Source organism: Acomys russatus, chromosome 27, assembly GCF_903995435.1.
Source record: "Acomys russatus chromosome 27, mAcoRus1.1, whole genome shotgun sequence".
NCBI classification, from domain to species: Eukaryota; Metazoa; Chordata; class Mammalia; order Rodentia; family Muridae; genus Acomys; species Acomys russatus.
The window spans coordinates 4,829,490-4,850,963 of record NC_067163.1 but is presented as its reverse complement, the minus strand read 5'-3'; the positions used below and the strand labels follow the sequence as shown (position 1 = coordinate 4,850,963).

Sequence of the window (21,474 nt, the reverse complement as noted above, 5' to 3'; positions counted from 1 at the left end):
TATGATGGACAGCGCTCTCCGCATCTTCTCTGTGGAACCCTACTGCAGCATGATTGAATTTGGGGACATTCTCCCAGCCACGAACCTGCTCCTGATGTCTCTCAGGAGTGCTAAAGACAAGGCAAGGGTTTTATCTGCTGCTTGCCACATCTGCTCCTGGTAATGAGTTTGTCTTTAACTTCAGAAGGGAATTGCTTTCTCAGGCAGGGTCTCTGTATCATTGTTTCAGTGCTAATTGTTTTCAGAGACTAAAAATAGCACCATAGGTTTGGGAGCTAGGCTCTCAAGACTAAGATGTTAGAGTTCATGATTATGGTGCTGGGGAGGGGGGGCAGTCTTTTAATCCTGAAGGCCTTAGCTTGCCCCTTAGTAAGTAGGGAGGAATCACTCCGACCAATAGGAGCTCCACAGGCACAGCTGCTGTGCTGTGAAGGATGCCATCACGCTCCCCGCACAGTGTCTGGGTGCTCCCACTATCAGGGTCTGCCCACAACAGCATGGCCACCACCACTGTGCTGTGTCTCCCTCCTCTGCTGCTATGTTTTGTTGTGGAGGAGATTCTAATGGTCATGCCTAATTTCTAAGGAACAGAGAGGAGAAACGGAAAGGCCAGAGCCTTACCAGGAAGCTGTAAAGCAGTTCCTGGGCAGAAACCTGACATCGCTCTGGGCCTGGGTGGTGAGAGCCATCTTCTGCCTGGGCCTGGGTGGTGAGAGCCATCTTCTGCCTGGGCCTGGGCGGCGAGAGCCATCTTCTGTCCTCTCCCTCTCTTCCTTTGTATCCAAGACTACTTCATGGGTCTGAGCTCACACATCTCTCGGCATGTGTTTATTTTCTATGGGCAACTCTGGGTGTCAAGACGAATTCAGCCACCACGGTTGCCCAATCTTTCTTCTTGTTTGTCGGGGCTGGCCCAGCCCCCTGAGAATCCCAGGTGTAAAAGGAACTTTTATTCGCCCGTTTCACTTGTTGGCTCAGAGACTTACTGACTCTGTCTGCTAACCTAGGCCTAGTCCTGGAAGCTTCTAGCTTTCATACACTCTGACCTAGGCCTAGAATGTTTTCAGCCTCTGACACTTACTGCTTACGTAATGCACTCACCCTTACTTGTTCTTTCTGCGCTCTGGGCTGGCTGGTTCAGCCCAGCTGTTCTGGCTCAAACTCCTCTCTCAGCTGACTTATTCGATCTGGCTTCCCTCTGGGCCCCTAAATTGCTCTGCTTGGCCTCAGACTAACGCCAGCAATCTGCTCTCATCTTCCGGCTTCTTCTTACTCTCTGGCTCATTCTGTCTTCACCTGGGTCCAGCTTGTTCTGTCGTTGCAACCGTCTCTTTATTGCTGTCCTGGTAAAATGGCCTCCTCTCTCCTCATTCTCTGTGTCGCTCCCTTAAGTAGCTTCCCTTCCCTCTCTCATGAGAGTTGGGTGTATCCTATTCTGTCAAATCTTTCTCTGATTTGTCACTTTCCCTGCCACTCAATTCGACATCACTTTCAAACATGGGTGTTTCCTTCTACAAACTAACTTTACCTTCATTTGGGATTAAAGGTATGCACCGCCGTGCCTGGATCTAAGCTTTTCTTTACCTGATGCTTGCACTACACCAAGCTGTCCTTGAACTCAGATCTGCTTGCCTCTGTCTCCTGGATTAAAGGTGTGTTTATATACCAGCCAGATCACACAGACCTAGAAGGTCTTTGGATGTGAGCTCTTGCCAGAGCAGCCACGCTCTGAATTAAAATTCCTCTACACATGGGGACAATGCCTGCTCCTCATACTGACTGGAAATGTGCTTTGTGGGCACATCTGATGCTCCCTGCCATCATTAATCCCAGGCCACTGCTACTGTGTGTAAATCAGAGGACATTTATGAAGTTCCACCCACCACCACCACCAACACACACACACACACACACACACACACACACACACACACACACACACACACACGGTGCACGCAAGGAATCCGAGAGGTTCTGAAGACAACTGGAACTCAACCATGGGTCCACCTCACTTCCCCTTGTGTCACAGGTTGCTCCTCCACTGGAAGCTCTCTCCCTGAGGCAGGAATCCCACGCAGCCTGGGAGAAGGCAGAGGCAGCAGTCATTTGCTGTTTTGGATTTCCAGTCCTGTGCCCTGTGCTTAGACTCTGAGTTGCTGGGTGACTGTAATGGAATTCATTCTACAAGTCCGCACAAGCCTGGCTGTACAATTTGCTTATACGAATTATTGGGTATTTAGAGGGAGAAACTATGGTAATTTGTGGGATAGATATCAAACTACAAGCACCTAGGCATTTACAAAGTCTTTCCAAATATTACAGAGGGCAAAGAGCTCTGACTTTTGCAAGGATAAATTTGGCTACCAATCAGTGTATGAAAAGCCAAAGAACATTCCTCAGTGTAACAGACTGGAGTATGACTTTCCCAAGCATTGGAGAATCAGAAACGCTCAACTGTGTGGCTACAGCTCCCAAGACTTGTACTCTTGCTTGATTCAGAGGGGCCAAGAAATTAGTGAAAAAAATCTCCTGTCTTTCAGACAGACAGACATGCTACCCCAGAGCCTGTGGCATGGACAGGGTCACAGGCCTGGTGAGACGAGGACAGTCGTCCAGTTCCTCTTTAAATTCTGTCACAAGTGGAGACCAGCCTTCTCTGGGGATGCCAATCTCATCTCTTCAAGAGAGTTTCCCATTTGGACACTGAGGAGAATTTAATGTTAATTCAAGACATTTCCAGAATGCAAGGGAATGAATACTTTGTGCTTGCTCCTAAGAGGTGAACTGCTGGGTTAGAGGAGACTGTGGGCGGCTGCAGGTCGGTGAAGAGACTTACATAGCAGTGTGACTGTGTGCTGGGTCTGTCCACACTCTTGGTAATATTCATGAGCCTTAGGGCTACTACCTTTGACTTCCATCCAGGAGCATGCCCACACTCAAGCACACGCCACAGAGGATGACATGTGGGGCAGAGGGAGAACCAAGCAGCCTTGAACATGATGACACAGGCTCTGCCCATGGGCGAGAGGCCTGCGCGAAGCCTCCTATTATTTGAGGTCAAGATTTGCATAAGGCAGACTAATTTCTTGTGCTGCCATCTCATCTGAATACATCAGAGATTAAATGGCAATACTGTTGTAATTTCTGCTTCAAACACCATCGGCAGAGAGCAGGCATGTGCGAACAGGGAGCCTGAGTGAGAAGGCAGGAATTCCTGTTGGCAAGTCAGGAGTCGGGAGGCACCTGGTTTCTCTATGCCAACAATGCCCAGGTGCTTGCACTGTACCTGGCACAGAAGCATCAAAGCTTCATGAGATACTGACCCAAGATGCCACTGACATTGTCTTCCAGCACAGGATGACATGGAAATTCTAAATTTCAGTCTTTCACATTTAGCAGTGTCTGGATGGAGTATTTAGAAACATGTATTTTCCCCTATAGCGCTTCTGGGAAGTGTCGCCAAAATTGAATGGGGGCTCTGGCCGGGCTGCGTTTCGTGGTCCGCAAGGCCTGCGCATCGCTGTGTGTAGATAGTCGGCTTTGCTGTGGGTAGTGGGACACCCTCACTGGAGCAGAGTGGGAGCAGTGACTACTTGGTCTGAGGGAAAGGGACTCAGGAACGCACCTTTCCCCTTGAAGCACTCGTGTTTATAAATATTAACAAAGACTTGCGCCTGGCACGTGCTTCTGGTTCACCCAGTGACACCCAGTGACACCCAGTGACAGGGACTGGTGGGGGCAGAAGAGACAACACAGCACAGGCCGCAGGGTGCCCTCTGTAACCTAGTCCCTGTGGTACATTCAAAATCATCCTCAGGCAATATTTAAGGCCCTTCTAAAACAAACAACATTATGAAATGAAAACACCATTCTAATAAAACTTCATTTGTCAAACTCTGACTCCCAAACTCAAAGTATCCATATCTGGAACGTTTATGTAACCGAGTAGAATGCTTGAAACGTACAGTAACTTCCACCCAGGCTAACCCAACCTTAAGCGAACGCGCCGAGAGCGGCTGGACTCAGGAGACATCTCTGTGTCTGTCTTCATCTATACTTACGCTCTACTGAAGGTAGACTTTTCCCATAGAACGAACATTCAGTCCAGCTACTGCGTGGAAGGTGTGGTGTATAGCAGTCTGTACTGTCTGGATTCAGGAGGCCAGGAAGTAATGAAACGAGTGTTTCTGTTTTCTTTTTTAAGGAATAGCTTGTGGGTGAGACTCGCCTTAACTCTGCCTGTGCTGTATTTTCATGGAGGCCTCATCTCCGGATCCTCTCCAGTGGGTGAAGAACGTGCTCCCACTGACTTTCACTATGAACTCACTCGGATAAACCCATCCGGCCTGAACTACCACTCAGAGCAAGGGTGCCTCCTAGTGGCCCGGCCTCGCCCGCTGCTCGAATTGGGCCTCACGCTTTCTTTGCTTTCTTTTTAATAATTAATTAATTTAATTTACATCCCAACTGCAGTTCCTCCTCTCCTCCCTGTCCCCCTCCCCCACACCACCCTTCCTTCATTTCTCTTCAGAAAAGAGGCCTCCCATGGGTATTAATCAGCTCTGGCATATCGAGTTGCGGTTAAAGATGAGGCTTGCCCTCTTCTACTGAGATTAGACAAGGCAGCAAAGCAGGAGGAAAGGGTCCCACAGGCAGACAACAGAGTCAGAGACAGCCCTTGCTCCCACCGTTAGGGTCCCGCAAGAGAGCAAGCTACATGACTGCAGCACTTGTGTGGAGGGCCTAGGTCAGCTCCCGGAAGGCTCCCTGGTTGGGGGTTCAGTCTCTGTGAGCCCCTACGAAGGCCTCAAATTTTCAAAGGAAGCGACTAGAAATAATTAGCATGGCAATCAAACCACCAGATGAAAACCATATGTCAATTAGCCAGGACTTTAGCTTTTGTAGAACAAAGGCAGATAATTATCTAGTTATTTTTCACCTCAAGGCCCAAATCGGCCTAAATCGGTTTTTAGAATTTTATATGACTGTTAACCTGTAATCTGAAAAGTACATGTTCAACATTTGTGGGTCTTCTCCACCCAAGCTCTATGACTTGTCACATTGCAGTGATAAAATGTGTATTTAACCTCTTCACACACACACCCCGATCTTTTCTCAGGCAGAATTGTGCAAAGGATTATGGGAAAGGGTCATCCTGTCAGGCTTTAACTCCCACTAGCCAAGGAACTCTGAGCAAACTTATGATTTCTCTGAGCCTTGGTTTCCCTACCTGTAATTTGGGCATTTGTTGCAGGTACCTTAGAACAGAGTGTGGGAGCGGCAGGCTGCTGGAACAGTGCCGGAGCCCCACTGCTGTTACCCCAGCACTGCTAATCTTTTCAGTGCATGTGACAATTCTCCAACTCTGTGCTCTGTACTATTAGAATTTACATGATTCCTTGGCTCACAGGGAAAATCCAAAGCTCAGCGTGGTGACTCATGCCTATAATGCCAGCACCCTAGAGGATAAGGCAAGGGGACTGACTGCTACAAGTTGGAGGCCAGCCTAGGCTACGTATTGAGACTCTGTCTCAAAAATAAACACAAAAGAGTACTATTTTAATTAACACTGTTACACATGAAATCCTACAGAGAACAGTCATGGGATAAAATTATACAGCAAAGAACCTCACTTCTGTATACAATTTCTCACTGACTGTTGCATAACACATTTGTACTCCAAATACCTACAACGAGGGATTCACTGACAATTTAATGCCCTCAAGGTCACCATGCCAAACAAAACCAGAGAAACACTGCAAACCATCATGCATGTGAGCCTCCACACCTCATGGCCATCCAGGAATGAATCTGAACCACCACTGGTGCCTACCACCAGGGTGAACTAGCCACACACTAGATGAGTCAGTGCCTAGGGCGATTTTAGGTATAAAAATGTCTTTCAACATAAGGAGGACAAAGGCAACTGGGAATGTTGAAGGAAGCGATCCCTGGGCTACAGTACACTGTGAATAACAGCCTGCGGACCTTTCAGTAGAAAGTAGATTTACTCTCCTGAGGATAAAACTATGTAAGCCTGAATAGTCATGTCAGCCACGCTAGCACACAGCAGGGGCATTAAAGCCCTGCCTTCCATATCTCACCATAAGCCCTTTCACATTGTCACAGATCAGCTTGCTTTACCTCACAAGCCAACGTGTAAACCTATTCCCCTCCCAGGCCAGGGAGAACCTGCAAGTGAGTGTCAGGAACTCCTCCATCTGAGCAGGGAAGGCTCGGCTCTTACTCCTAAGCTCTGGTATTATAGCAGTGACCATAAATGGTTCAAATCAATTTTTTTAAATCAGATCAGATTAGAATGTATTTTGTGAAAACTCAAAGTAGGAGCATAGCTATGCTATAATTTCTCAGTCGCAGTGCAGCTGATTTTATCTGGGGAGGGGAGCAAACACAGGACATGCCTGGAGGCCTCTGACACTCCTCACTGGCTCTGCAGTCTGGAGGCTTCACTGTGCGTATGTGTGTCCATCTTATGCATGGGCACTTGTGGAGGCTAGAAGAGGCCTTCAGACCCCTTGGAGCTGGGGATGCAGGTGACTGTGGGCTACGTGATGTAGGTGCTGGAACAGAGCCTGCACCCCAGGAAGAGTAACACTCTTAACTGTTGAGCCATCTCCCCAGGTTAGAAACCTCAAGGGGGCTCTGTCTAGACTTATATGGACTTCACCACTTTTGACAGAAAGGAATCTAGAAGAACCTACCCAGCTCTGACCTATAGGATGACATATTTGATAGGACTCCAGTACACTTTTAGAGTTTTAGCTCCAAATAGCAGTTTTGGGGGGGACATTATTTAATGCTCTCTTTTTGGGGTCCATTTTTGGCTGTTGGAATAAAGCAGGACTTGTAGAATTACAACATTTTGCTGCTCCTTACAAGTATAGTTGAATTTACTAATAGCCTATAATTAAGAAGAAATTGTTAGTTAAACAAATAATTAGCTGCACTGAGGCATAGCTGGGGAGTGGCTATTCATTCCCTTGTCAGAGGTCCTTAGCTCTGGCCTGCTTTGTTCATATTGGTTTCCATTTTTTCCTAATTTTATTATTTAAGATCCTGCTTTCACCAAACCAGGGGAGCTAGCATGTTTGCACAATTCCTCCTTGAGGAACAAGCACGCTGATGAGCACACAGACCACCGTGCCCCAGGGCCCACTTCTAGCAGTCAGTCCCTGTGCTTGCCGTGGCAGACACCTCCTGTCTGAAGCAGCTCAGGCACCAGGCACTTCCGTCCTCCATGGGACGTGGGGCTCTGGCTAGTACCCTTCTCCTTGGCATAGCAAAATGCCTCATTTCTTCTCCAAAAGACAAAACACTGAGAAGATACTTTGTAAAAGAACACGAAACATGCATTTTTCTCTGTGACTGTTGGATCTGCGAGCACAGCTCATTGCGGAGGGGGGAATGAAGACACGTGCTGAGCTCCTATCAGAGACTGTCGGAACATCCTCATGGAACGGTGTTGCTGGCTCCGTCCCTTGGCTGCGGAACGCAGGGTGTTTCTTATTACTGGCGGCTGCCTCTAGCTGCAGTAGCCTAACCCCGGCCCAGTGGAGTAGCCAGGGACTTTCCCTTCAACCGGGCTTCATCTGAGAAAACAAAAATGGAGCCAGGCCTCGCTCTTCCCTTGGTTGTTTTGTGAGAGAGGAAGACCCGACCATCCAGGGCCGCACCCAGGTGAGTGGTGTTAGGGACAAGGGAGTAACTGAACCAATGACAATGCCATAGACTATGGCCCAAAGTGAGACTCACATGGGACAGAAGGATGGGTGGTGGATAACAGCGAATCAAATGTGGATCAGCAACACCATAACAGCAGAGGACACAAAGTTGTAAGGAAGCATCACAGGAAAACAGCAGCAACAAGACTGGGTAGGTGCATCTCAATATTGCTCTAGCTTACAGGCCTCAAGCACTAATTTGTCAAGTCGTGTCAGCGTGTGGCGTTGAGAAGTCACAGAAAGATCTAGGTTACTGCTACTGGTTGCCGAGACCAGTTTCTGGAGTACCAGTTTTTAGAGTAACGCTTACTCTGAATGGTCATGCACAGAAGATATGGCTCGTGCTATGCACACGTGCGCGCGCGCACACACACAGCAGGAATCCACGAGGTCTCTGCTTACCTTCAGCCTCCCTGATCCTGCGTCCCGCCGCAGACCTGCGCAGCACACTCCTTCCCGAGCTGAAAAGGCTGGCCAGCTCATCCAGTGGGCTGGACAGTGGCCTGCTGTTGGGTGGACTGTACGGGCTTGGTGGGGAGAAAGTGGATGAGGCCTTCCTGAGGTCTGGTCTGGCTGTCCTTCCGGGTGAATACGGAGCCTTGGCAAAGGTGCTGCAGGGACCCAGTACTGGGGCCGAGCTGGGTTTTGGCTGCGCTCTGGGCAGGTCAGGGTTAGTCGGTGCTTTAGCTGCAGTGATTAAGACAGAATCTGGTGGGAAGGCGAAGTGTGTGGGTGGCCGGCAGGGTGCAGGGGCTGCCCCAGAGGGTGCAGGAGGTGGTCCACAGGGTGCAGGTGGCGGCCCTGGGGGCGGGGGTGGCGTGGGAGGTGGTGAGACTCGGCTGGGCCCATTAAACACAGGAAAGCCAGGGGATGTTGGCTGGTCGTTATCTCCCTTCTGGGCTTTTGAATGCTGTGGTGACAAGGGACTGGATCCTTCGGACTGCACTGGGTACTTGAGGTTAGTCTCAAGGACTGGTAGTTTCTTCACCTCCAAGGGCGTCAGTGGCGACTCGTCGGAAGCTGGGGAGCAGGTGACCGGAGTGGGAGGAAAGACTAGGAGTGGTGGCCTGTGGGGAAGCAGATTCGGGAAGGGTGGGGGGATGTCACACTCCTTCAAGGGCTGGCAGTTCTCCTCACTGGCCTCCAAGATGATAGCTTTTCTAGTCTCCAAGAACAGAGGAGGCGAGGCAGGCAGGAAGGTGAGCATCCCTGGGCCACAGCCCTCCTCAGGCAAGACGTACTTCATCTCCTCATACACAGACTCACCCTGGTCAGGGCTGTCAGTCTCAGATCCGCCTGCCCTAGCTGCATTCCCCACCATCTCGATGTACACGGGCTCAGTGTCATCCTCGTAGTCCCCATGTGGCAACGGCAGGTGCAGGGGCAGCTGGGGTGTACACTGTGGCACAGAGTCAGGCCTGGCCCACTGCACACTCAGTGTCCCTGCGGCCTGATGCCTGCCTGTCTGGCCCATCATGCCAGGAGGCCGTGGTCCCCAGATCTCCTCATAGGAGCCACTGAGCTTCGTATGGGGACTTCTCTTTGGCTTCCGAGGGGGAATCTTCTTCATGGCGCTATAATCATCACTGTGGGGTCTGGGCCGTGTCAGAGCTAAGGCAGAAGACAGAGATGCAGGAGTCAGTAGGCAATGTCTCAGGGAAGCCAGGCCTATATGGAGCTGAGTGACCCTGCCATGGATCACCTTGGCTGCTATAGCCCTTGTGTCCTTTGAGCAGAAGAGACTCCTGGCTTGTGTTTCTTCCAACTTATAGGACCCTAGAGGGGGACCTAGATGCCTGAGGCTACTAAGGGAAACCGTCTTTGGGTCTTGGTACCAGAGGAACAGGATGTATACTTGGGAAGACAGCCCACAGAAAAGGAACTGCAACACGTGCATTAGGAGGCAGCACCAACTCTCCAGGGTGACAGGACCTGGATGTTTGCAAGTGAGTGAGGGTATAGAACTGTAATTGTGTGAGACGTCTGGGCACCCCAAGCCTCAATGTAGACACACGTGATATGGGAAAGCCATTTCTTGAGAGGGCAGCTGGTGGGCATAAGCAAACTGTTTTGCTGTCCTGGAAACCTGGGCTTACACAGTAATGGAAATGGCAAAGGGTATGGTTGATTTTTCTACCTCTGTGGCCATCGTTGTATGATGGTGTCACACCGGGCCTCCCACAAACAGGCAACTACCGTAAACGGAAGATGCTAGAGTGAATAACTTTTCAATGTCCTAGAGTGTAGTGAGGAAAAAAACCCACAGAATATTGTAAGAGTCTTTTTTTCAATACCAGGTGTGGGGATATGGGGCTGCTTTGCAGCAGCAGCTGACTGCGATTTGCCTCGTGCTCTAGCAGATGTGGTGCTTTTGCCAGCTGCAGACAGTTCCTGCGACTGTGTGACATTTGGAATCCTGGGGACTTTTCAGAGGGTGTATAAACGCTAGAGCCCCAGTAGGCGGTTGGATATCAGTTGTTAATTGCTGTTGGTTGTGGCTAGCTAAGTAGTCATGTGTAAAGAGGAAACAAAAAATTAGATATCATGACGACCAAGATCAAACTTGCTCCAAGGAGCTCGATGCCCCTAATCAGCAGGAAGTCATCTGATGATAACATCGCTCTTTCCTCTCTAGCCCTTTTTCTCTCTTGTCTAGTGTTAGGGAATTTAAAGGGTAGAGGGGAAAGGGTGGAAGAATGAAGAACCCGCAAAGTAGCAAACACTGGCTACGCTAGAGGGCTGACCCACAGCAGTGCCTGAACGTGCCCCAGACTGCCTGGGAAGCCGCGTGGCCCAACACCACTGCAGAGGCACTTCATAGGCTCAGACAGGAACAGATCTGTAGTGGGAAAGCATTGCCCCTAGCTGGCCTCTGATTGGGAAGGGCTCTGGCTGTCCTAGAGGGGTGCTGATAGGGTGATGGTGAGAGACTGGGTCACGGTGGTGCAGCTTCTGCCTGCTTCCCACTCTGTTATGTGCCACTCCGAGTGAACCCTGACTTCACTTGAGAAGTGTGAGCACCTCACAGCAGCCCCTCCATGGGATGTGTGGAGAGGCCTCAGGGAGGGAAAGAGCTGCCATGTGGAGAGGAACAAGGCACTTTGAGGATGGAGCTAAGGAACTGAGGTCAGAAAAACCAAAAGACTTTCCCATCAGATCCAGCAAATTGTGACTAATGTCTTGTGAAGGGCCCCAGCTGCAGAGACAGCCATGATCATGGTATGAAGGGGACTGCTTGGTGTGACCAGCCATACTGTAGACCCATGAAAGGACACCAGCAACATACTTGGATTCAAAGTCACCGCCTTCTGGGAAGTTTGTTATGTAATCCCAGACATGTCGCCCAGATATTGGCACCTGTAAGTGGACTGTAGCTGCGCGTAGGGCTTCAGGCTGTGATGAGAGGTCACATGGAAAATGTCTTGCTGGCCTGCTGTGGATCCTTTCATGCAGGGCAAGGCAGCTGCTGCTAGGGTGCTTCCAGCAGTACAACAAAGAGATGTGGCAAAGAACACAGTACCAAAAAGGAAGCAGGGTTTTCTTGATCTATGAAGCCGCCATTGCGTCCTGGTGTGCTTTCAAAAGGGCGCGGTGATCTAACATGGACAAATGACTCGGGCCTCCAGGAAACCTGCTCTCAAGTTTGAGCCAAGCACTTGCCAACACCACCCCCATTAAGACTTCAGAGAGATCTGTGCTGTTCTGCATTGATCTCTCCAAAGAAGCAAGGCCCCGGGCCTAAGTGTTGCCTCAGACAGCGAAGAAAACCCAAGATAGAAGAATTTGTGGACATGGTTGCTGACTAATGAGATGTGTTAGGGACTGATTCATGAACAGCTCACAAAGCTTTTAAGGGGACCGTGTCCATGTGCTCTGAAAACGGCAGGCGAAATGTCCACAGAAGAGATTCTGGCCCCTAGAAATTCATGTGTGGGAAGCAGGCTGAGAGAACACCAGCCCTGAGGCTATGCCACTGTCTAGAGGAAGGACTGTAATTCAAAGGGAGCCCTGAAGATCCCAGACCATCAACTTAAGAGCCTAGGAAGATGACGGTCAGGGGCGGGGCTCCATTCCCGTAGAGGTCCTAGCAACACTAGATGACTGCTGTTCTAAATGGTATGTGCAGAAGACCCCGTGCATCACTCACTTACCCTTTCAGACAGGAGCGTGCCTGTCCAGCAGATGTGGACTGTTGCTTTAGGTCAGAAGTCAAGTGAACCTTATCCAAGTGGACATGAAGAGAAAGTCATGCCTCGAGGGGCCAGGAACACTTGCTCTGTTTAAGGAAGTTCAGCCCAAAGCTCAAGCTCTGGGGGTGGGGGCATGCTGGAAGAGGCTTTGGGGACCTCAGGAGGTGGTGGCGCTATGTCACCTATGCGACTCTATGAGTAGCGAATGAATTGTTTAGCTCTGAGTGGAGTGAAGCCTACCGCATTTTCTGAAACATTTGCCACAGATTCATATTCAGTCCTGTCAAGTGACTGAATGCATGTCTCCTTTCCCACACCTGGGCAGGGTGCTGGGACTGTCCTGGCAGATAGGTGAGGCTGAGACATACTTCATGTCTCCTGCTGACCTGCTTCTAGATCACTGTAGCCACCTTCATGTGGGATCTTGAGTAGGAACCATTAGACAATCAGCATCTCCTGAGACCCAGAGCCTGAGAGACAGCAACAGCCATCATTTTATTTAAATCATTGTTTGGGTGGGTTGCTAAGCAACATCAGAAATGAATGTAGCTTCCCCTTCAGGCTTTAAGGTCTTTTGTATTAAATAATGAAGAGTCTGTTAGATGAGGATTCTGGGGTGTCCCTGGCTGAATCAAAGCTGGATATCTGAATGGCAAGGCCATGTCACACCCTGCTCCCTGACTCAGTTTCCTCACCAGCACAGGGAGGCCTGTGACGATTTGCCACAGGTTGCTCTAAGGATGGGAAATACTGAGACAGTATTCGTGTCAGTAAGCATCCCCTTTTCTTCCAGCTACTCAGCAAGAGGTTAACCACTGGAAATGGCCATGGGAGCTGGATACTGCTGCTTAAAGTACGGCTGGAGCTTTGGTAGGCACTTTGCCTAGAGTAAGGCAGTGATGCTACAGGGAGCGCAGCTTCCTGCTCCGCCTTCTGATTATCCATTTGGAGTCTCTGTGGCCCAGGACTAAGAATCTTCATTCTTCCTAAGCTAAAATTGGGGAAGCCATAGTTAGAGTATTGCTGCCTAATTTGGACTCGTTGCTATTTCTGGGTGTGTACATGTGACCAGCTTATTTGCAAAGACAACTAAAACGTACTTATGTCAGAAATTTTCCTTGTTTAGTTTCCAAGTCCATACATGAAAGAGTCACCGGCGCTGAACAATACCAATGAAAGGAAGCCCTAGAGCAACCCTGGCTGCAGGGCGGGACACTGAGGCAGGGTTGGTGTCTAGAACTCACAACTGATGCTGCATGTCCAGTCTCAGGAGCTCAGAGACACTATTCCTACCTGACGTCACGCTCAGCATGTCCTAAGCTCTGGTAGGAGAGAAACATTTCCACACACAAAATCCTTCCCTTTGGGGTTCTTTGTTTAGGCACAAATAGCGGCATCTAAGTCATCATCCACCCTAGCACAACCTGGTCCTATTATCTCTGAAAATAACACACGGCCCACACAAAATGTAAACACAATAAGGTGAAAGCGAGAGACTATGAGGGTCCATTTAAGACCCCCACCCCTGATTTCCTGTTCTGCCTGTGTGGCTCTGCTTAGGCTCAGTGCCTCTTGCATTTTTGTTATCGCTCTTTTGTTTCTGCCTCCAGCACAGCGTCCACTCTGCAACTGTGCTTCTCACTTTCCTTTTACTCACATCTACGTGACTTCTGGCCCTCAAGGTCAGAAATGTGTCCTCCTAGTATACTCATGAACTTGGGGACCTTGAATTGGGCCTTACAAAGACGGTCTGAGGCATGGAGTCGACAGAGCCTACTTGCTGGGTGCATGGAGAAATGGGGTTTGCTCACGCTTGTTCCGTGTTTTGGGAGTTCTGTTCTCCGAGTTTGCGTCCCAGGCTGTCACCAGCGCATCCCGCCCATCTCAGCACGTGAGGTAAGCCGCTGGTTGCCCACACTGCTCAAACATCTTATCTTCTTGTTCCACTCCCCCCTTCTAAGATTCCTTCCTGGATCTGGAACTTGGACCCTGGCACTGGCAACTCACTGTGCCAGTGCTTCCCCACCCCGTCTCGGGGGCGCTTTGCTGACTGGGAGCTGAATCACACAGGCCCAGTGGAAGTGCATGCCAGCTTCCTGCCAAGCCTCGGTCTAACTCACTCCACATCCAGTGGACCTCCACTGTAGACCTTGACGCTGTGCTTTGGCCTCCACTGTTCTCTTTTGTGCAAAGCTCTTGCGTTCTGCACGAGACCCTCCACCCTGCACCCTGCACGTGAGGACACATGAAATTCCCCCACATCACCTCCTCAAAGGTTTGGTAATACAGCTGGTACATTAAAACAGCAGTCTTTACTTCTGAGTTAAAATATCTCTAAAGACCACCTTTCTTAGCTCATTCTTTCTTTTAAAAAAGATTAATTTTTATTTGTACATGTGAGTGTTTGGCCTGCGTGTATGTATGTATACAGCATGCATGGTGTCCACAGGTCAGGAGAGGGCAGCAGATCCTCTGGAGCTGGAGTTATAGATGATTGTTAGCAACCACGTGAGCACTGGGAACCAAACCTGGGTCTTTGGAAGAACAGCCAGTGCTTTTAACTGTTGAGGCGTCACCCTCTTATTTATTCCTTTTTTGTTGTTGTTCTCAGATCCATTATGTTGTTGTTGTTATTATTATTATTTTATCCCGACCTCAGTTTCCCCATCCTCCTCTCCTCCTAGCTGCTCTCCATACCTCCCCTCTGGCCCTCCGCATCCACCCCTCCCTCTTTTCTGTTCAGGAAAGGGCAGGCCTCCTGCAGATACCAACTACACATGGCATATGGAGTTACAGTAAGACTAGGCGCCGCCCTTCATAGGCACTAAAGAATATGACTTTGAAGAAATCTCCAATCCTGCCACTGTTCTAGGCATCTGTCTGGGGTCAGAAGCCTCGATCTTTGTTTAAACTGGTTTGCTGTTCGGCTGTATTTCTGTGTTGTTGGGCCACTAACTACTGCAGTCACTCAGCTCCACACCCATGTCTTTGTAGGACCCACTCACTGCTCTGGATGCTCTGCCCGCTTTCCTGACACTGCCACCAGACCTCTTTCTCTCCACAGCGGTGTTCTGTGGCTGAAAGCAGTCCACGAGGTGGCCTGTTTGTTACCCAGCCTTCCCTACGAGAAGGTTCACTTCGTTTCCACAAAGAACGCGTGGTGCATGTACGCAGTGGTCACACGTCTACGCATACTCGTCTGGAACCCATTCATTTGTGAGTGTCCTTTCCAGAAGAATTTGTTGTGTTTTCCCAGGTCTAGTGCTACCCTGCTAGCGAGCACTCACAATATATGTTCCTTTGAGAGCTGATGGAGAATAATCACCATCCCCCTCCTCCCAAGCCGCCCCCTCTTCTCGACCACTCAAAGCAGAGCCCTGCGCATCGCTCCAGTCTCAAGAGTTTCACTGACTGAGTTTTGTGGCAGTTGCCCTCTCAACCCGTCATCCCACTCACAGTTTTAACAAGGTGGGCTGAAACTTTAGATCATGACCAGGGAAGCCTGGTGAATATCTGTACCTTTTAATCAGCGGAAAATTTTATATGGAGCAGCAACCAACTGTCAGAGCTGCTTTGGCCTTGAGGCTGCTAATTCAATTCAGGGGTGGGACCCAGAGTGAAGGAAATGACACGCAAGTAGCTTTCCCCTAAGAGGCTTAAGGATTTGAATATTATTTATATTTAATGACTAAAAAGCTGCTGGCAAGCCAACAATTGGATTTATTTCTATTAAAGATATATTAGGGCCACTCACAGACTGGAACTCTGAACATGAGCCTTGAGAACAGCGTTCACTTGTCTCCCCCTCGGCCCCCCCCCTCCCCCGCCCCTTTGGCTAACCTTCACTGGCTGCATCCTTGGCGGCTGAAAGGCAGGCGCTCACAGCCTCATAGGAGGCGCTCAGCCGGGTGTTGGGGTCCCGCTTTGGCTTCGGTGGAGGCTGTTTTCCGTGGTGATGGGAGGCCAGTGCTGTCATCCATGCTGAACACAGAGTGCAGTGATGGTGACCGGATGGATGGTCCAGCAAGAGCCTGGGCTAGGCTGTCCACTGCCATGGGGACCGGCACACTGGAGAGGACATGCCGGGACCCTCCTTGGTCTTCAGCTCTTGGGGGAAAACAAGACACAAACATCAACAGAGCAAAGAGGCCCAGGTGTGTCACTCAGGTGACAGTGCTGAGCCTGTCAGCAGAGCTGACAAGGAGAGAGTTCCCTGGCACAGCCTTCCTGGCTGGCCTTGATGGAAGATCTGCATGCAGTTCTGGGCAGCTTGCTCCCCCCCCCCTGGGGGGGGGGACTGCCCAGGCCTGTCTGGCCCTGATGGAGCACTGGGAACGTCCTGCCTGCTTTTCAGTATTCTCCCAGCAATGCGCCAACTACCTGAAGGGCTTCCCATCAGCCATCCCAGAATGAATTTTTCACAGTCTGATTCTTAAGCAAACGAAAACGGCACAGCTTCAATCTGAATGATAATTTCTGGGGAACCCATCTTAATGGAGAGTTAGTGTTACAGCCAGTGTGGGGAGTTCATCACCATCTTGCCCACCCCCCCTCGCAGGAAGAGTGTGCTCTACACCAAACAAGGGAAGGTTACAGTTTGTCATCCTCTCTCTCTCTCTCTCTCTCCATCTAATCTCACCAGCAGTTACTAATTATGTATAGAATTATGATTCTTCTTCCTGTGACTCGGCACAGTTGCCTGGTGCCAAGCGAACTGCTGGTATCAACAAATAGCAGACAAATGTTTCTTCACTTAATTTTATATCAGGCAAATAAAACACATAACCAAATTGAGAAATTGGAAATGACTGCTTAGCTCCAGTAGGGAAAATAATAAGTATGACTTGGGAAGCCACTGAAAATGACTAGCTGTCTTGCTTTAAATTCCCTGTTTGCCTTCACATGCGAGGGGCCATTCATGTGAGACACTGGTGAGTTCATTTCACAAGGAGCTTCTTCTCATTTGTTTCATAATTATATGTGTCTGCATCGGAGCATCAACATGGCTAGAGACCAGCAGCACGCGAGCTGGCTACCCATGTAGAAAATGAAGTCACTGAGGATGAGAGTGGGCCACTCAGAGAATAATCTGTTCCCCCTGTAATGTTTAGTTTCAGTTTTCTGTACAAAAGATTTCCCCCCAGTATTTAATCACTAAGATATTGAGAGCTAATTAGTAAAGACACATAACCATTTCTACAGCAGCAGCAGCAGCAACAACAAAAACAAGAAAATCATTTGACACAGGCAGTGATGGCAAAGGCAAGTCATTTTCGCAGAGACATGAGAGGTTTCCAAGGTCTTTAGGAAAAATTGACAGCTCCCTAGTCAGTGTAAGGAGCCTGGTTCTTGCCCTCCCTAGGAGCGTGCCTCATATAAAGGTGTTTTGATTTATTCACCACTTTTGTCTTTTCAAAGTGGTGTCTGAATTCTTTGGACAGATTCCCAGAAATTTCTATCAGCCAGCTTTACATGCCTTGCCCCTGCAGACGCAGGTTAAATGTCTTGCTCACTGATTTTGCTAGCTCATGGCTTTGAGCGAGGCTTAAGTGACAGCAAGATGGCAGTAAAGCAATGATATTTTATATGGCTGAACTTACACGTGGAGATTGTTGTTCATGAAGGGGCTTCGCAGGAGAAGCAACCCTGAGATTGCTGGGGTGTCTGGACTAACATAGCATGCAGTTCTGCTCCCCGACTGTTCTCTGTTCGATCGAGCTTTGCGTAGAGAGCTGTCAGAAGTCTCTGACTCCGTAGAGCCATCTTACCTCCTGGCTCCTTCGTCTTGCCTGGCCCTGTGGTAGGCAACATGGACCTCCTTTCGGAGCCTGTCATGTTCCCGGGCAATGTCAGAAGCATTCTGAATGACCAGGGCATCATAGGTTTTCAGTGCCATGTCCTCTGTGCTCTGTAAAAAGCTCTTGATGGACGTGACCTCTTGCTGCTTGATGCTCATTCTTTGCAGTAAGTGCCGGCGTGCCAGAAACCCTCTTATAACTTTATAAAAGAACACAACCTTAGGTCAGTGGAAGAAACACACACACACACACACACACACACACACACACACACACACATACACACCACAGAATAAGACTTTGCTAGAACATCCCAATTTCAAATTGGGAAGTGCTCTGTTTCAATGTGAAATGTGCCCCATAGCCTCACATTTTTGAACACTTGGTGAGGAACATTTAGGAGACTGAACATCTTTGGAGGAAGTGAATCCCTCAAGTTATATATTAAGGCTTTATAGGCCAGCCCCACTTCCTGTTCACTCTCTCCCTCATGGTATGAATACAGTGTGACCAACCTCCTCCTGTTCACTCTTTGCCTCCTGGTAGGGATACAGTGTGACCAACCTCTTCCTGTTCATTCTCTCCCTCATGGTATGAATACAGTGTGACTAACCAATTCCTGTCTTTGCCTAGTGGTATGGATACAGTGTGACCAACCAGACCACAGTCTAATCTTCCCCACCAAGAGAGACTACATCCCTGTGGAACCATGTGTGAGTCCAAACAAACCCTTGAGTTACTTTTGTTGGGGTATTTTTATCACAGCAAGGAGAATATAATTAGGATAGTATGACAGATACTTTTTCTCTGAATGAGATTTGTTATACATAATTCTTAAGAGCCACCTCCATCCTTTTGTTTTCTTGTTATAGCACAAGCTGACATAGATAGCCTGGACCAAATCAAGGAGGAAGACCTTAGGTGTGGCTCCTCCCAAAACCATCTTGGGATACAGTGAGAGTCTTTCACGATTCCTGACCATTCCAGAAACACTCAAGGCTTCCTGGGATTTGTTCTTTAAATACTTTTTCATAATACTCCTAGGGTTTTGATATAATTCCTAGAGGGTGGTGCTTCCTTGAGAGCTACAGAGGTTCTTACAGAGACAATAGGAAATGTACCTTTCCTGTTTCTCAAGAGTGCTGGTCTAGAAAAATACATAAAATCTGGGGAACAATTAACTGGAAACACAGTAAAGCCAGTAATTGATCAGCAGAAGTCAGAAAGCAGCATGTAAAGGCATTTGGCTGTCTCAGATACTCAGTTATGCCGTTTAATATGGAAACAGTGTTACCCATAATGATATCTCTGTGTTGGTCACAATGATAATGGAATTATTCTCATTTCCAGTAAACACAAGCAAGGAGTGGCAGTGCATGGGCTTGGATCCCTCTGTGCTTGTGAGGCAGCCCCACCCTGCAAGCCTGGAGTCCTCTAGATGTGATTTGTTGCCCTCTGGGGGCACAGATCAGCAATAGGGGAAGTCACATGGAAGGATATTGCAATCAATAGATAAAAGAACTTGCTAAACAATTAACGCGGGGTGGAAATGGAGCAGGCTGCCTTCTGAGAAAAGGGCCTGGCCTTCATCCCCGATGTGGACAAAGCAGGTCCAAGAGCCAGGCCCTGCAGATGCTTGGACAAGCACAGACTGGTGACTTCTGCCATTAGCCTTTTAGCCTCTGAGAAACCACCCCTTCAGGTTTCAAATGGCTCAGATTAGAGGAAGCTGTGGGTTAAAAAGACAGACAGTGTCAGGGGGAAATCACTGTGTGAGACTCCCCCATGCCTGGAAGGCGCCACACATGTGAGCAGCCTAAGAGATGTTGTAAAGTTAGGTACAATGTTCTCCCTCATTTTAGCTCCAGATGACAATGCTAACTGGAAAGTTACTTTGGAATATGATTGCATCAAGCTCCTTACAAGGTATCTGTGCTGCAGTAGCCCATAAACAGCAAAAATATAACAGTAAAAGGTAAGTCAGACTTTCAGGAACATAACATGCAGAATAAGATGAGGAAGTGCCAGACATGTGGCAGGCACACCGAAGGGGACCGGAGCCCTTATCTAGGGTTCTGCCTGCTTCTTTTCTTCTTGCATTTGGACACAAACAGTCACTGGCCTTCCAAAGGCGACAGTGGCAACAGACAGGAGGACCAAGCTCTTGAACTAAAGGGCAGACTAACACAGAAAGTAAACGCCAGACTCCCAGGACGCCCCCTTGTTCATGCAGGGAGCCTGCTATCCCACAGACAGAGGACGCCATCTCCTTACTCTTTCCTACTGGCAGCCTCTTAGGGTCTTTAATAAAGTCACACAGGTGGCTGAAGCTATCTTTCTCAACAAAGGGTCACAGATACAAGCCTGCTGGAAATGGGCAGCAAAGTTTATTTTTTGTTTTTTTTTTTGGTTTTTCGAGACAGGGTTTCTCTGTGTAGCCTTGACCATCCTGGACTCCCTTTGTAGACCAGGCTGGCCTCGAACTCACAGCGATCCGCCTGCCTCTGCCTCCCGAGTGCTGGGATTAAAGGCGTGCGCCACCACGCCCAGCCTAGCAAGGTTTATTTGTCTACGGTTTTAAAGCCCCTTTTTGCTGCTTGGCCACTGGCTGCTTTATTTACAGTTTGGAGAAAATTTCTTTTCTCCAAAAATTTGCTAACAACAAAAAAGTGTAATTGAAAAATGGAAATGTCTCCAGATTATGTATATTTTAAGTGTGAATTTAATGTCAATTCTAGGAGACAAGGAAATAAAAATCAGTCACTAATGTTCACATTTGAAAGCCTGTGGTTTCTAAAGTGCTTTTTTTTTTTTTTTTTTTTTTTTTTGTGTGTTCATTGTTCAATTTATTCAAAATGAAATTATGTATTTTTTTTTTTATCTCAATGCCATCTTCAAGGCTGGTCTCCATTGTTATGTTCAGAAAGGTGAGCGGCAGAGTCCAGCTCATGCCCCGCTCCTCCTTGGTTACAGAGGAACTGCGTCTGTGAGGCTAAGTAGAGGAGACATTTCGAGTGGGTGCCATGTGAACAGGGGGCACAGACTCCTCTAGTTATATTTAAGGACACTTCCCAGGAGCACCAGGGTGCCTGACACTGTTCACACATAGAATGGTGTGCTCTTCCTGATCCAGATTCCCTGTGGCTAAGAGCCAAGTTTGGATTCAGTCACTATGTGGTGGTGCTAAAACCGCATTTACAACCAGCCTCCAGGTGAGGCAGGGGTGCAGATGCCACCTGGAGTGGGGCGTTCCAGGGTGAGGTTCCAAGGAGTCCCCACCAGCATCAGGGCATCTCCCCTGCATGGATGCTCAAGTCACAGGGGTTCATTTATCATAAGCCAGAGAGGAGGGGACTCGGAGCCACGAGCTAGAAACAAGGCTTCTAAAGAGGAGCCTGAGAGCTTGCTACTTGGCTGCTGGAACTGGGTGGACACAGCAGGCTTCAGGGCCCCAAAGTCACAGCTGTGGCCAACAGGACACAAGGTGCCTATAAGGGTGTCTGGCTGTCTCTTTCTCCAGAGCAGGGTAGTTTTCAGGGAAGAGATGTCTGCTGGGAGAAGGGATGACGGTCGGTGACCAGGGTCTGAGAGTCAGTGACAAGGTGCTGGCCATGGAACAGCTGTCAGTGAGTGCAGGAAACCAGAGAAATGCTTCCGGGGGGTGTTTGTAGAGAGCACTGTGAATCTGTCCCAGCCAGGAACACCACTGCTGGGTCACAATATGCCTGCAACAGTTCCTGCAGT

General features: G+C 48.9%; 1 protein-coding gene across 1 annotated transcript in view; it reads right to left on the bottom strand.

The window, feature by feature from the left end:
• Myo16 (myosin XVI) overlaps positions 1-21,474 on the bottom strand; it is a 373,810-nt gene that overhangs the window by 57,001 nt on the left and 295,335 nt on the right. The window contains 4 exon segments of the mRNA XM_051169490.1: positions 8,145-9,353; positions 15,773-15,878; positions 15,880-16,039; positions 17,701-17,929. Of these exon segments, the coding sequence (XP_051025447.1) occupies positions 8,145-9,353; positions 15,773-15,878; positions 15,880-16,039; positions 17,701-17,929 (1,704 nt within the window).